The 16,029-nt window shown below is 43.7% G+C and overlaps 1 protein-coding gene and 1 non-coding gene across 3 annotated transcripts in view; one reads left to right on the forward strand and one right to left on the reverse strand.

The window, feature by feature from the left end:
- Btbd9 (BTB domain containing 9) overlaps nucleotides 1-16,029 on the forward strand; it is a 350,239-nt gene that overhangs the window by 229,908 nt on the left and 104,302 nt on the right. For both annotated transcript variants that reach the window (XM_038342714.1, XM_038342713.1), the window contains exon 7: nucleotides 2,258-2,367. In XM_038342714.1, the coding sequence (XP_038198642.1) occupies nucleotides 2,258-2,367 (110 nt within the window). The remainder of the gene's footprint in view (nucleotides 1-2,257; nucleotides 2,368-16,029) is intronic.
- On the reverse strand, nucleotides 13,765-13,872 carry LOC119824085. The gene has a single exon (XR_005287024.1). It is a non-coding gene; the product is annotated as a U6 spliceosomal RNA (small nuclear RNA).

The following is a 16,029-nucleotide window of genomic DNA, read 5'->3' on the forward strand; positions in this document are numbered from 1 at the left end:
AAGGACTTCAAGCCATTGCTATAAGTTATGCTGTAATTGTGCAGGCTTAGAAAGCATGTGAGCCAGGGTGACAGGGCTTGTTATGGGCATGCTGTGTAGCCAACAAGAAGTGTGATGTACGGTGATGAATGGCTCATTTGACCTCGGGATTATGGGTGGAGATAACACTGTCTTCATTTATGTGAGGGTTTGACCTGGAGACATTTCTCAGTGTTCTTCTCTTATCTAGCATTTTCTTTATTGTCACAAACACTGTCATTAAGGTTGTAAAATGTATTCCACTACAGCTGTTTGTCTCCAGTTGCTTATAACCGTGTGGCAAGGGAAGGCAAGGTTGCATTGTTCTGTCTGTTCCTGCCATTTACATCAGGCTAAAATTGCAAAATGACAATTATCTGAACTTGAAAGCTTGATTCCATGTTTAAAAAGGGAAGGGAGGCCGATCAGCATGTGCTTTAGGCACTGCCAAGGGGAAAGGCGCTGTTAGTCATCTCCTGGCTCTTGTACCATGCACAGTGGGAGAGCTCGTTCTTCTTGGGTAACTTAACCTTGAGAATAGGATCTGATCAGATTGCATCACACTGCCTGCTCTGAGGTTTCAGACAGCAGCACTCAGGCTGCCTTGGCCATGTGCGGTTGAAAGTGCAGTGCTAGTTGAGTTCCTGTGGTTACAGGAAATGGCCAAAATTAGATTCGGGCCAAGGTGCCAGATTTAGTACACCCCTTCCCTTCCAGAAAGCACCCAGGGAGACTTTAGCTGTCTACAGTAAAAGACAACACAATCTGTACTACTGCTCAGACCATTAAGAATCTAATTTAAATGAACTCTCCACCAAAAACAAAAGAAAGCCTTCTTTGTCTGCATTGAGGCTGAGGAAGTCAGAGAAACCTTCCTTGTGCCTGCAGTGTTCTGTTAGGAGCCAGGTCTCAGCAAGGGAAGGATGACGTTCCCTGAACTAAGTCCAGGCATTCTGAATAGCTAGTCCAGGAGATCCCATTAATATGGGTTATGAAGATGAGTGATCGGCTTGTGTCAAGGAGCAGATGGCTCAATAAGGTGCACAGGGAATGCCATGAGGCTCAGGCGGGAAGAAACGGAGGAAGATAGCCCATAATGCAAAACCCCTAAATACAGTCTCCTTAATGTGAATGCTTCAAATAGTCTTTTACATTAAGCAGTTAATTCAGAGTGATGAGAAACATTAGGAAATTACGGAATTAGTGGACAGCGATTAACATAGAAGTAAAATTATATCATCTAAATGGAAGGTTGTTCTGTGTGCAGAGGGAGGGTATTCCTAAAGCCTTGCCCAGCCTGTCATTTCCTAACTGAAATCTGTTCTCTCAGTACATAGTTCATAATTTGGAAGAACAAGAATTCTTAGTTAATCTAGTTATTTTTCATGGTTCTTCCTTTGAATTCTAGTGCAATATCATGGAGTACATTCCCTATGGTATGTGTGACACCCAGAAGACTGTGTACTCGTTAACCTGTGAACTGCCATCCTTTTAGAGCTAAGGGGGCAAGTGGCTCCAAGGTTTAGTGCTTGTTTGTCAGTGATGAAGCCTCTGGAGAAATGGATAGGGTGAACAGGCCAAAACACTCCAGACCTGCCCAGTGAAACTCCACACCATGTGCAGATGGCAGAGCCGTGGGGCCCAGAGGGCAGCTGCATAGCGGGCTGGGTCCTCTCTACAGAGAAGGCTCCCCAGCAGTCAGGTGGGGGGCTGGCATAAGTATATAGGATTGACTTCCTAGAGGGACTTTGGGAGCAGCACTTAAAGAGAAGACTTCCTTCCGTAGTGGTTTTCAGTAGGTTATGTGCATGTTTCCTTCTGAACAGGGAAGCAGTATTGATTTCATACATCTGTCTGTAATGGATGGATGCTCTTGGAGCTGAAAACATTTGATTTTGCCTATAATTTTGCACTTATACCCAGAGAGACTCCTAGTCATGAGTCAAGGTAGAAGCCAGTTGTTATTCTCCAGAGTAGATGTCTTGTGGATTTATATTTGCTCTGTGACATACAAGGGTTGAACTAAATAGTACTTACCTGGTGTGATTTCTAGGTAAGTCAGCGCCAAGGTTTGCTTAATCCCCTGTGAAACGGCACGGCCATGAGCCAGCCAAGGAGGCTGACTTAAGAACTCTCAAGGTTCCCTCTACTTGTTGTAGTGCGGTGTGCCTTACCTGCCTTCCCTGGCTTGGGTGTGGCAGAGCTCATTCTAACACGCGTGCTTTCTTTTCACCCTCAGGTATATCCGAATAGTTGGGACTCACAACACAGTGAACAAGATTTTCCACATCGTGGCTTTTGAATGTATGTTTACAAACAAAACCTTCACTCTGGAAAAGGGCCTAATAGGTAAGTGTTGCATGATATTTTTGCATATATGCTTAGATTCTTTGCCTTCAGAATTTTCTTAGTCTAATAATTCCTCTTATTCAGATCTGATTAAGGACTTGAGTTGGTTTTGAAATGTCATATGGCTGAATGACAGAGGCTTTATTTGTAGAAGAATTGAAAATAATAAACCCAGTAAAGGAGAAACAAATATGAGTATTACACCACAGCTAGGATTGGAAGCATTTAGGGAGTTGTCCAGATTTGCAGAGTAGAAAATGCTCTTGATAGCCAGGCAAAGGCTTTCACTCAGAAAGCTTTTCTATATTTAATATAGTTGAGGCTGGGGAGAATGTCTAGTATTGATCTGATGGTCATAGTTTCCAGGGCTATGAAGGCGTGTTGGCTTTGATTTGATATGAATGGTATGTGTAGCTGGGGGAATGTTTTCCTAGACATGTCAATTCCAGATTTGCTCTTCTTAGCCAAATTACCCTCGAGAAAGTTGCAGTCTATATTTGAGTAAGACTGCACTGCTGAACTGTGGCTGAGGAAGTCAAGTCACTGGGTGAGAGCTGCCTGGCTACTTTTTCCCAAGGAGATTTTAAATTCTGGGTTAGTTTGGGGGTGGGGGCAGGCTTTGTAGTCATTGTTTAGCCCATTGTGTACCATCCATCCCTGCTCTTGGCCTTGGTGATGTCAAGAGTGATGTGTTCTTTCCAGACAACTTACTCCGTGCCCTTGGGTAGTTCCTCACCTCCTGCATACATAGGCTCATGAGATCCTTGAATTTGTGCTTTTGCTGTAGCTTTCTTTGAGAAATAACTCACAGCATGTTGGGGGCAGAGTATGCTTTTGTCTAGCCTTACCTAAAATAGAGTTCTGTGCCTTTAGAAGAGAATTCTGTTCTCTTGTCTGTGTTGGGACACAGATCCACATTAACGCAAGTCTTCAGCATGGCAGTGACTAACAAAGGGGATTACAGACTCAGACATGGGCAGTGATGTTTGCATGGTTGGAGCCTGAAATTCCGTGTCTGCTGTTGCCCTCGCAATGTGCAGAAATATCAAGACTGGAAATTCTCCATTGAGAAGAGGATTTTTAGAGCTCAACCAAAATAATTATTTTTCACTTTACTGTTAATGTAATTTAAAAAAATTAGTAGTGCTGTTTTTGTGAGTTTCAAATAATTTGAAAATTAACAAATTTGAAGCACTCAGTGGTGGCATTGTCTTCTAATTCTGTTGGGTATGTAGATTTGTGGGTACAGGCTTCCTAGGTCCCCCTAAGACTTCAGGCCTCATTGTGTGCAGTCAGGAGAGGCCTTGTTGAGGAAGATCTGAGGAGACAGATTCACAACCTGTGTGACATCATTTCAGCCCCAAGGTCTGCATTCTTATCCATGTTGTATCCATTTAAATTGGTCCCCTTCGGGCTGGAGAGATGGCTCAGAGGTTAAGAGCACTGGCTGCTCTTCCGGAGGTCCTGAGTTCAATTCCCAGCAACCACATGGTGGCTCACAACCATCTGTACTGAGATCTGGCGCCCTCCTCTGGCGTGCGGGCATACATCGAGGCAGAATGTTGTATACATAATAAATAAATAAATCTTTAAAAAATAAATTGGTCCCCTTCATACTGGAGGAAGAACAAAATTGTTGATACTGTAATTACCTAAGAAACAGGCCCATCTGGGAGAGAGGCCTGTACAAAACTTGGTATCTGTTATGGTAAGACATAACTTTGTTGCGTGTTTAGTTGAAGTTAATGCAGTCAGAGCTGTCCAATGCTGTAATAGTCTCAGGCTTGTCAGATGATGGGAGAGGACTGCAAACGCAGGAAGTTGTTTTGATGTCTGATAGGACACTTCTTGAAGCCCCTTCCGATGAGGCATACAGTGTGACTGTGAAGAGCACTAGTGCCACACCTGCCATCATCCCTCAGCCCTGCAGGAGCAGCAGCAGTGCCAGGAGACAGCTCTACATGTGAACTCACCAGCGGATGACCTGCCATGGGATGCACTCTGGACCTCCTGGGGGCCATCTCTACAGTTTAGAGCTGCCCAGACTAGGCAGAAGGGAGGTGGTGTTGGTGGGGAGGAACATGGGGCTGTCATTACCCTGAGTCTTTGCTTAGCTTACAGAGGTGTTTAAAGTAGTACTGGACAGATGTGCATGTTGATTATGTCAGATGCATTTTAACAGCACATAGCCCTTAGCTAGTGATCCTGCTGGAATCTCCCAAGAAAGGAGTGGACACTGCAGGGGGCACAGGCAGATAGATGTACCGAGGGATCTTTTTAGATGAAACCTCCTTGAGAGACACTCACTAAGCTCGATATTGTCATGACTGGAGAGAAAGAGGAAGACAGCAGAAATACTGTGCGTATCTAATGGAGTGTCAAGGCCCCCTGTCTAGATTCACAGATTCTTTCTCAGTTCTCAGTCTTCCTTCAACAACTCAGGGTCTTCTAATTATTCTTCTATAGACCTTAACAATGACTTTAAGTCATTTGTGGTTTTTATAATCAGATTTTAGTGTTAAAACATGTAATGGTACCAGGAAGTGACACAGCAGAGGTAATGATGTCAACTCTGCATCCCACCAAGGGTTTCTTTCGTGTGTGTGTGTTTGTGTGTGTATGTGTGTGTGTGTTTGGGGAGGTTGTTTTCGATTTTGTTTGGTTTAGTTTGGTTTTGTCAACCCTCAAACTCATAATCCACTGTGTGTTTCTCACATGCTGGGACTAAGTGTGTGGCACCACAGCCTGCACCTTTCCCTCACCGTGCAGCTTCGCTTGCACAGCTTAGCAGGAAAGCCTGCAACTTGGCCAGCTTCCCTGTCCCTGGGAATGGGCCCTAGCTGGTCCTACCACCACTCGCTGCTGCTGTCACCATAGCCCTATCACACTTGATTGATGGCTGCTTGTGATGTTCCCCGAATGCATCCTCTCCTGGCAGAGCGGGCCTGTGGTGACTGTCTCCTCTGTGTTAGGAAGAGTTGCAAGAGGCTCTAGCATGGCACCAGTGAGGCACAGGAGCAACTCCTGTTTTACATGTTCCTGACCTCCCAAATGTGGTGTTTGCTCAGCACTCTACTTTGTGATCTTTGTGTATGTTTGCTGGGGTCTGATTATTCATAGCCATTGAAAGATTGAGTATCATACTAGTATCTTGTAAACAGAGATCTCTTCTTTTGTTCCTGGCCGCACAGACCTGAATAATCACAAAAAAACTATATTAATTATAACACTGGCCAGTGGCTCAGGTATATCCCTAACTAGCTCTTATATCTTAAATTAACCCATTTCTATTCATCTGTGTATTGCCATGAGGCTGTGGCTTTCCGGTAAGGTTCTTTCTCCTTCAGCAGCTACATGACATCTCCCTGACTCCACCTTCTTTCCTCCTCTATCACTTGCTTGGATTTCCCTCCTTGCTATATTCTGCTCTGCTATAGGCCAAAGCAGCTTCTTTATTAACTGATAGTAGTAAAACATGTTCACAGCATACAGAGGGGACTCCTACGTCACTCACTCACTCACAGTCCCTACCAGCTGTCTTTGAAAACAACACTGGTTTTGTCTGCCTATAACTTCCTCCCCACCAGACTGCTATTACTCTATGTGTGTATATCTTGTCTGTATGTATGTCTATGCGCACATGTGTACCTGGTGCCCAGAGAGTCGAGTAGAGGAGGTCAGACACCACAGTGGGGTGCTGCGTCCTCTGGAAGAGCATCTGGTCCTCTTAAACACTGAGCCATCTCTCCAGCTTCATCACTAGATTATTTTGAAGTCAATCATAAGTATCTTATCATTTCATCTGTAAATATTTCATTATATATTTCTAAAAGTAAATTTGTATTTAGTATTATAATGTCATTATAATTCCTCAAATTTGAATAGTAATTTCTTAAGATATTAAATGGTCAGCCAGTATTGAAATGTCTCCTAATAGTTTCAAAGTCTGCAGTGAAAAAATTTGTATTTTGTAAGTTATTCAAATCAGAATTTAAAGGGAAGGAAACAGGGCTCCATGATTAAAGAAAGCCTTGGCTTCCATTCCCAGCACCCCTCCCTAGTAATTTGATTAGGCTCCTTATCTGCACTCTCCAAGACTCACTCACTCCTTCTCTGATGAGAGTTTATTAGTTGAAGAAAACAGATTTTTGTCTACAGTGTCACTGATGGCCTAAATTTTGGTCACTGAGCCCCAAGGCATGCTCACCCATTGCATTCCTTGTGGCATAGAAGTTAGAATCTAAGTCAGATTTTACTATTGTTTTTAGGTAACTGCTCCATAGTTAATGTTGTGTGTGCTACAGCATCAGGAAACACGTAGACATTCAGATTGTCTTCCCTTTGGGTATTTTCATCTATTGATGAATATATCTCAAATCTGCTGCTTCGTGATTTGGGAATACAGAATGCTATCCCAAGTCTGTCTTTTTTAATAGCTAGAAAGAAAACATTTCTCTAAAGCTTGGTTTGATAACCCTGAGATGTAACTTTCCCAGGGAAAGTAGGGTGAATGGTACATTGTTTTCCTTTCTGTACCAGTTTTCAAATTGAAGAAGTAGCTCTCTAGTATCCTCCAAGTGTGACCAAAGAAATAGATTTGTAGCTGGACAGTGGTGGCTCACACCTTTAATCCCAGCAATCAGGAGGAAGAGACAGGCAGATCCCTGTAAGTGTGAGGCCAGCCTGGTCTACAGAGTTCCAGGATAGACTCTAAAGCTACAGAGAAACCCTGTCTCAGGGGGAAAAAACAGACAAACAAATAGTAGATTTTTGGGGTTTCTAAGGGAAGTGTTACACATGTTTGCATGTTGGTAACATTTCTGTTGTGGTATGTGCATACATTTGTACATGTGTATGTGCTGTGGTATATAGGTTAGAAGCCAATTGCTGCATGTCTTCCTTTGTGGCTCTCCACCTTAGTTTTTGAGGTAGGTCTTTCGCTGAAGCTGCAGCTCATTGATTGGCTTGATTGGCTGCCCAGCAAGTGCTGAGGATCGCTTGTCTCTGCAGCCACATGTGGGTTACAGGTGTGCCCTGTCATGGCCAGCTTTTTACGTGGGCGCTGAGGATCTAATATCAGGTTCTCATGACAGCACTACAAGTACTTTAGCTACTGAGCCATCTTTCTAGCCATTTAACTTTTAATAATCAGTTATCATTGATCTTCAAACAATTGCATCTTTGATTGGTCCTTGGGAGCTGCCGATATGGCTCAGCATTTCTTAGTATCTCTTTGATTCTAGCATTATTAAGAGTCTGCCAAGCATTATTTTAGACTCTTGGGAAAGGAGACACAGGTGTAGTTTCTGCCTGGGAGGATCATGTATGCTAATAGAGGAGAATGACGTAAACTGGGCAGACAACAGTACAGGAAGCAGGTGGAACAGGAACAGTGAACTGAACAGGAGCCCCAGCCTGTGCTGAAGGCATGAAGTTAAAAGAGCCCTGGGTGCAGGACATGGACCAGGCCAGACCTTATAGAGTAGAAGGGAAGTCAGAAGCTCAGGAGAGTCGGCAGTGCTCGGCGTGTGACTTACTTGTCAGGCAGAGCTGCTGGTAACATGTGTCTGTGTGGAAGTGGTTATGTGTCATAAACCAGAGCATTTGCAGATGCACTGGTGAGGACACGATATAGGTGTGCTGCAGCGAAGTAGGATAGACTCTCGTGGATTGTAGATGCTCTCTGGTGGGTTTCGGAGCTTTGGGGAGGCTGAAACCTCACACATTCCAAAGGTCTTATGTGAAATTAAAAGGTTGTTAGGTCAGACACTGAAGTAAGAAAAGAAAATGAATGAATGAGGACTGTCCCATTGTGTCTAGAGTTAGTGCTGCATACTAAAGGACGCTTGCTGTTGATGCAGGAGTAGACTTGTAGGAAGGAAAAGCAGTCATGGGCAAGATGGGGAGAGAGGAAGAGGAACATACTCACTAAGAGAGAATGAAGAGCCTGGAGAGGAACCCACATGTGTACAGACACTTGACCTCTGTGCCAAGTGTATGCAATAGGGAAAGGAGCGCTCTTGTACTGTCTACCTTTGGTTTCAGGATCAGAGAGGACTTATGGAGGTACCAGATTGTTCTTTTTCCTTTTATTTCTGTGCCGTTATTTTTAACATGGGTGTATGGGTGATGAAGAGGGGTAACATTCATAAGGAAGTGTGATAAACAACACCATGGTCATTTGCTCTCTTTGGATGCCCTTGTCCTTCTACATTTGAAGTGAGTTTTGGTTTATTGACCACCATGTCAAGGATATGGAATGTGAAAAGAAGAGCCCCTTCAGCAAACAGGGCTGGGAAAACTGCATAAGAATGAAAGTGAACCTTATCACATCTACACACAAAACTCAACTCCAACTGAATTAAGGACTTAAGCCTAAAACCAGCCTATAAAACCTCTAGAGAAAACATCTGGAAGTCACAGAGCACAGGAGGAGAAACCACACATTGTTTGGACAATGGTTTTGTTGTCATTTTTTCCTTAGCTCCTAAAGTGAGTACAAGAAAAGCAAAAAGGGTTGAAAGAAGCAGATGGAACCAAAAAGTCTTCTACCTGTCAAAGGAAACAGCAGTACATATAGATGATCTTCAGATGGGAAGAAAGGCTTTATAAGTAATACATCTGATAGGGATTGTGCCAAAAATGTATGAAGAAGAGCTCAATATTGTTATTATAAACTTCAAATTGCAAAGAGGAAATTTTAAACTTGTTCATTACAAAAGTTAAATATTTGAAATAAAGGAAATAATAACTGATTTAATTTAGTTATTTCATATTGTATTTATAAACCATGACACTACTTGCTGCCACTTACATTCATATAATTATAAATTGTTAATTTACAGCTTAAAAAGTACAAGCAATATAGGAGTGCATTCAGTAAAATAAAATATTTCTGTTTTAACTTTGATTCATTCTATTTATCACTAGAACTGAGTATCTTTTTTTGCTTCTTGCCCCCTTAAAGATTTTAATTTTTAATCATTATGTATAAATTTTTGTGTTAATGTGGGTTCAGAAGAGGGCATCAGATCCCTTGAAACTGAAGTTGCAAGTTGCCAGATGTGGGTGCTATATACTAAACCTGCCAGATGTGGATACTATAAACCAGACTTGTACTCTACAAGTACAGCAAATACTCTTTTTCTTTCTTTCTTTTTGTTCCCTCCCTCCCTCCCTCCCTCCCTCCTTTTCCTTTTCTCTGTGTAGCCCTGGCTATCTTGGAACTCACTCTGTAAATCAGACTGGCCTTCAGTTCACAGAGATCCACCTGCTTCTGCCTCCCAAATGCTGGGATTAAAGGCTGGTACCACTATCGCCTGTCTAGAACTATGAACTCTTAATTCAGAGTACCAGACAGCCCTGTTCAGGTCTTCAGGCTTCCCTCTGAACCTGCACCAGCCAGGTCCTCCATCATCTGCACTGCTCTTAGCATTATCTTTTAGGTTCCCACAGCAGCTCGGAAGCTCTGAGCACCCAGCGACTCTTCCAGCCTAAAGTTCTACAGCTCCACCATCCTCCCAACACCATTGTCAAGTCCATTACAGCAATACCCTGTGAACCTGGTACCAAGTTCTGCCTAGTTAGGGTTTCAACTGTAATCAATCACCATTGCTTAAAAACAAAATTTTAGGAGGAATGGGTTTATTTTGGCTTGAAGTTCCTTATCCCAGGCCATCATTGAAGGAAGTAAGATCGGGAACTCAAACGGGGCAGAAGCTGAAGCCATGGGAGGGTATGGAGGGTGCTGCCTGCTGAATTGATCTCTTGTCTGCTTTCTTCTTCTTCTTCTTCTTCTTCTTCTTCTTCTTCTTCTTCTTCTTCTTCTCCTTCTCCTTCTCCTTATTCCTCTTCCACTTCCTCTTCTTCCTCTTCCCCCTTCTCCTCCTCCTCCTCTTTGTCGTCCTTGTCATCTCCTCTTCGTCCTCGTCTTCATTCTTGTCTTCGTTGTCTTCGTCTCTGTCTTCATCTTCTTTGTATTCGTCTTCTTCATTTCCATCTTCTTCATCCTTCTCTTCATCGTCCTCCTCCTTCCTCCTCCTCCCTCATCTCTCCTCCTTCCTCCTTTTTTTGTCCTTTTGTTTGTTTGTTTGTTTGAGGCAGAGTTACTCTGTGTAACAGCCCTGTCTGTCCTAGAACTCACTTTGTAGACTAGGCTATAGACCTTGATCTCAGAGAGATCCACCCACTTCTGATTTCTGAGTGGTGGGATTAAAGGCCTCTGGCCCCACAGACCAATCTGATGGAGGCATTGTCTCAATTGAGAGTCCCTCTTCCCAAGTGATTGTAGCTTGTGTGAAGTTGACATAAAATTAACCAGTAAAACCATGACCTTTCCTATATCTACTTTTAGTACCTTATCCCAAAGAAACATTTCCTCTGTAGAAATGTTGAGTGCAAATTATTTACGGTAACCTGGTAAAGGGAAGGGCTACGCATTGAATCATAGTAAAGACATAATGGAATGAGTTATGTCACACTCACATGTCAGAATTTCTGTAAAGTCATTTATAGTGCAGGAAAATATCCACAATATAATATGAAGTAGAAGAAGGTACCCCCTTTATAGCAAGAGTGATGCTTATATTATAAAATTAAAATGTACGTCTTAACATGTGCACCTATACATTTGTTAAGACAGCCATAGAAATAATATGGAGCAAGAGGGTGGCTAACAGGACCCAACAGTTCTCACAGTTCCGGAGATCAGAAGTTCAGACTGTAGTGTCAGCAAACTACAATTGTCTTCTTGAGCATGAAGGTGACCATTTTTCCCTGTGTCTTTTCTCGGCTTTTCATCTGTCTGGTCACTTCTATGGTATCTCTTCCTTTCTCACAAGGACATTGGCCATGTGTGATTAGGTTCATCATTTTATCTTAGTTCCATCTTTAAAGGACCTATTTGAGAGCCTCGGCATATGGTTTTGGGGCAGATGAAGTTTGGAGCGTGAGTTCAAGCTATGGTAGTAATAGGGAAGACCAACTAAGGAGCTTGAAGACATAGATACAGTTCCTAGATGCTGGGCACATGAAGTGTGTTTTTCTTGATTTACATGTTTTCTATGAACATGTGAAACCTGTTTATATAAATGGGGAGGGCAGAGATTAACATTCCTTCATGTGTGTGTTTGTACATGGCTTTGTATTGTGGGTAATGCTGTGCAGCTGCGTATGGGTACACATGTGGATGTCATATGTCAGTGTGGATATTTGTGATTGCTTGCCTTATTTTGGGGACAGGACCTCTCACTGAACCTTGAGCCTGCTTGGCTCCCTGGTAAACTCCAGGGATCTACCTCTTTCTACCTGCAGCAGGCTACCACAGCTAGATTTTTCATGGGTGCTGGAGATTGTGCTGAGCTCCTCAGGTTTGTATCTCCAGCACTTACCAACTGAATCATCTCCCAGCCCCATGTGAAACTATTTCCATGTTATCCTCTTTAAAGGAGAGACATGACCGAGTGGCAGACAGGGCTGTTCCTTAGAACTCTAACTATATGGTCCATTCAGTTGAGAACCGTCCTCTTCATGGGTGAGGGAAAATGCTGGCCTGCAGTATGGTGGCTCATCTTATGATCCTACAGAATGGACCCATCACGGCAGCTGCTGTTTGAGTGTGGACGAGTCTAGACAGTGTGAGGCTGATGAGGAGTGACAGCATCTGGGGCCAGCACAGAGCTTCCCAGCTTGTTTGTGCTGATCTCCCAGGCTGCTGCATGTTTCAGAGCCCAGTGGACTGTGCATGTTCAGTCTGTGCTATTCAGTGTATGCCGGTGCTGTCTATATGTCAGGGAACATGCTGTAAATGGGAGGGAGGATTGGGGAGAAAAGATTTCTGGAGCCATCGGAAACCATGGCATCACACGCTTACTAATGTGAGGCAGGCTGTATTTTTGTGGGTCACCGGACAATTTAGGATTTAGAGGCTGGAAGCGATAGCTTGCTGCAGTAAGTGTTTTGGGAAGGGTCTCCACATAACCGAACCCTTACTGCCTCATAATCGTGTGCCACAGGGTGAGGGTGGTCACTGGTTCTTGTAGAATCGGAGCAGTGGTATGGAAATGGGAGCCTGTTAGGTGAGCCAGGCAGGACACAGCAATCTCTTTGAATTTATTGGCTCATTAATATTGTGAAGATGGGTATGCTTCTTTTATAGCTGCATTAGATACTTGTCTTTCTAAGGATAGGAATCAGTACAGTGCTACAAGAGAGAACGTACTTAAAAATCACAACATTACCTGTATAAAATTATCATAAAAACTACCTAGTGCTCAAGCGGGCCGTGACTGCAATTCTGCCCCCATAATGACAGGAAATGGTCGTCAGCGAAGTTGTTTTCCATGAAGCTGTGATGAAATCAACTAAAATGGTAATAAAGCAGAGTGTGGAAGTGAGGGACTCGAGTGAGTTGTAAAAATGCAGGAGGTGTTAGAATGTTCGCGTTGGCATCTTCCAGAAATGAAATCTGTAAAATAACAAATAGGAATTGATTGAGATTTCATTCAGAAATGCTATCCTTGCAGTGGGTCCCACAGTGCAGAGAGGCCAAATGCCTGTCCCCTCACCACAGTCCTGACAGGACGGCTGTTGCTTGCCTGTCGTGATAGGTTTTTGTGACAAGGGGTAGTTAGAAAAGCTTACAACCCCACCTCCTTCATTCTGACTTGAATCAACCTCCCTGGGTCCATCTTCATGTTCCCCAGTTTACTGTGGTGGATTAATGTTCAGTAGATGCCTGTTCCACTAAAGAGGAGGTGCCTCTAGTGACCGCTCAGTCCGCTGGGAAATGATAAAACATACACGATCAGAGATGGTATGTACTATAGCAGCAGCTTCCATATTGATACTGTATTCAAAATGAGAAGTCTGCCCTCTTGTCACTGCTGCTGCCACCAAAAGGCAAGATGCTAGCTCCCCCGTCCTCCACAGTGTCACCCGTTTGGTGGTCCATCTCAGAGTTAGCCTATCAGAAGGCACCTTGACTCAAAATAGGGCTTTCCATTGCCCATGGGGTGAAGTTTAGAGTCCTCACCCAGGTCCTCACTGTTTGGTGCCAGCATATTTGCCCCATGTGGTACAGGTCCTTGCTTGGCTTTCTATGCTCAGGCCTGGCAGGACTTCTCATCCAGAGACCGTGAGGTCTTCAACCTTTCCATTCTTCTTTATGCTCCCTTCTTACCCGCAGCCCATTGCGCCTTGTCCCTTCACTCAGGCAGTCCCTCATTAACTGGAATTTTCTGTCTATTGTTCCTTCTCCAGAACAAGTCTTCTTTACCTCTTTTTCTCCTAGTCTGTATTAAGTTTCTTTGGGTTTCCTTTCTCTTCTTTTTTTAAAATAATCTTTTATTTACATATAGTAATTAGTAAAAAGTTAAGAACAAATGTAACTTGTATAGAAAATATATGGAATGCTTTATGAATTTTCCTGTCATCCTTGTACGGCAGCCATGCTAATTAGTGTGTGTATCTTTCCAATTTTAGCACATGTACTGCTGGAATAAGCATTGTACTGAGTAGGTTTCTTTGATGTTCAGAGACTGGAATGTTCCTCTCAGACTACTTTTTTCATTTGTAACTATGTATTTCTTGATATTGTTTTCAATAGAACAGACGTGGTGGGGTATGAACTGCTCCAGGGGGGCCTGGATTCTAGACAGAATGCCAGGGGGAAAGAAGGATGGATGGACAGATTCTGAGGACCAGCTCAACCAAATCCCATTTGCCACTCTGCTTTTGAATTTTTCTATAATAAGCAAGACAGGATGTCCTGGGTTTAGTGAATCTGACTAATGAGAACTGGCTGCATCAGTAAAGTTGTCTCATAAAACGGTCCTCTCCCTACGCCTTCTGACCTAGAGCAGAAGGGAAACTGCTCCTGTGGCTGTGGGGAGGCTTGCTTGGTTCCTAAGCAAGAATCCAAAGTTCAGAGTTGTGTATTGCAGACCTCAGACTGTAGCCTGTGTTCCTGATCTGTGCGAGGCCCTCTCTCCCACAGTTCTCCTTTGAGCCCTCCTACTCCTGGCCCCTTCTCTGGATAACAGCTCTAGTGTGTTTATTCCTTAACGTGTGCACTTTTTTTTTTTTTTCACACGAATAAGGCTAACAGTTGTGGGTGTGTGTTTTGATCTTAAGAGCTGTTTTGTGCAATGAGTCATCTGTTTCTCGCTTCTCTCATCCCATATGTTAAGGTCTGTACCTCACTGTGTCTCCGTAGTCTCATGAGTATGATCTTGTTAGTGAATTTCTGTGTCCCCCTGAGTGCGAGACAGCTGACCCCTTGTCACCCTCCTGAGAGTCCTGCAGGTCATTGTTGTTGTCTTCTCCTCTTTGATGCACTCACCTCCCTGGAGTGGGCCCCTGGTTGGCCCCAGCCTCCCCCCGCAGGACCCTGTACAAGAGGGAGGGCCTCATTGAGAAAGCAGTCACAGTCTTACCTTGCCCCATGCTTCCTGATGACCTTGCTGCCTGCCGATGCCAGTGTACACCCCACCACCAGCACATCAAGTGTGTGGCTTTGTGACTGTGCCAGCCATATAGGAGTGTGACATTGTTTCTCTTGAAGCTGACACTCTTATTTATAGTCAGTTTCTCCTTACTGCTGCCGCCCCTACCCTAGTGCCAGCCACTGCCTTTTTCAGCAGTGGCCTCAGGTCCCCTCTATGATATTTTCACTGTGCTCCTGTCTCCAGCCAAGGTAATCTGCATGGACCACTCACTCCTTTATTCAAAATCATACAAAACTCAGACTTTCTCACCTTTTACCTGTGAAAGGAGTGACATCCTAATGAATCTTAATGTTTCTCAGACACGTTTTGCCTAAACATGATCAGTTTTCAAAATAACTATTAGGCCAGCTAGCTAATATTTATTTTAGAATTTTTATACCTGTTTGTTTAAGTAAAATGGACTTATTCCTAACCACCTCTAGGCTGATTGGAAAGCAAAACTATATTAAAATGCCTTGAATTGCCAAGCGGTGGTGGCACACAGTACCAAGCGGTGGAGGCAGAGGCAGGCAGATCTCTGAGTTCAAGGCCAGCCTGGTCTACATAGTGAGTTCCAGTGCAACATAGAGAAACCTGTCTCAAAAAACAAACAAAAAAGCCTTGCATCGGTTCCTTTGCTTTGTCTGGACAATAAAATGCACATTTTCTAATTCTTAACCTAGGTGGTCCTCAGCATTTTAGCTATGAACTTGATTTGCTGAGCTGCCTTCCTGCGGGTTTTCTACCAGTACTTGACTGGGTGGGGATTAACATGTGCCTGAGACCACAATGATCCTGGTGGGAGCTAAGCCACTATGGGCACAGAGCAGTGGAATAGTGTGTTCCTTCTGTGTGTGCTGCTGACAGCTGCACGGCAAGTTGGTTTCTGTTGTTATTCAGTCATCTTAGCCACCAAAGTTTGGATAGGTACATTGTGTCTAATAGGGCAGTGAGGAACCCCCAGTTCCCTGGCCAGTCTTCCACAGAAACATGCATCTAGGCTCGACTCCTCCCACATCCTTTCTGGATTCTTCCCTATCCCTGGATTTCTGATTTTTATGGCTCTGGAGGGAAACTGAGTCATTGGAGTTTAAAAATAACAAGATTGCCAGAGGGGAAGTTTGGCAAGATTGGAATAATGGGCAGCCCAGGAACTGGGTTTGGGCTCTGAACATTT

This window comes from Arvicola amphibius, chromosome 9 (assembly GCF_903992535.2).
Source record: "Arvicola amphibius chromosome 9, mArvAmp1.2, whole genome shotgun sequence".
NCBI classification, from domain to species: Eukaryota; Metazoa; Chordata; class Mammalia; order Rodentia; family Cricetidae; genus Arvicola; species Arvicola amphibius.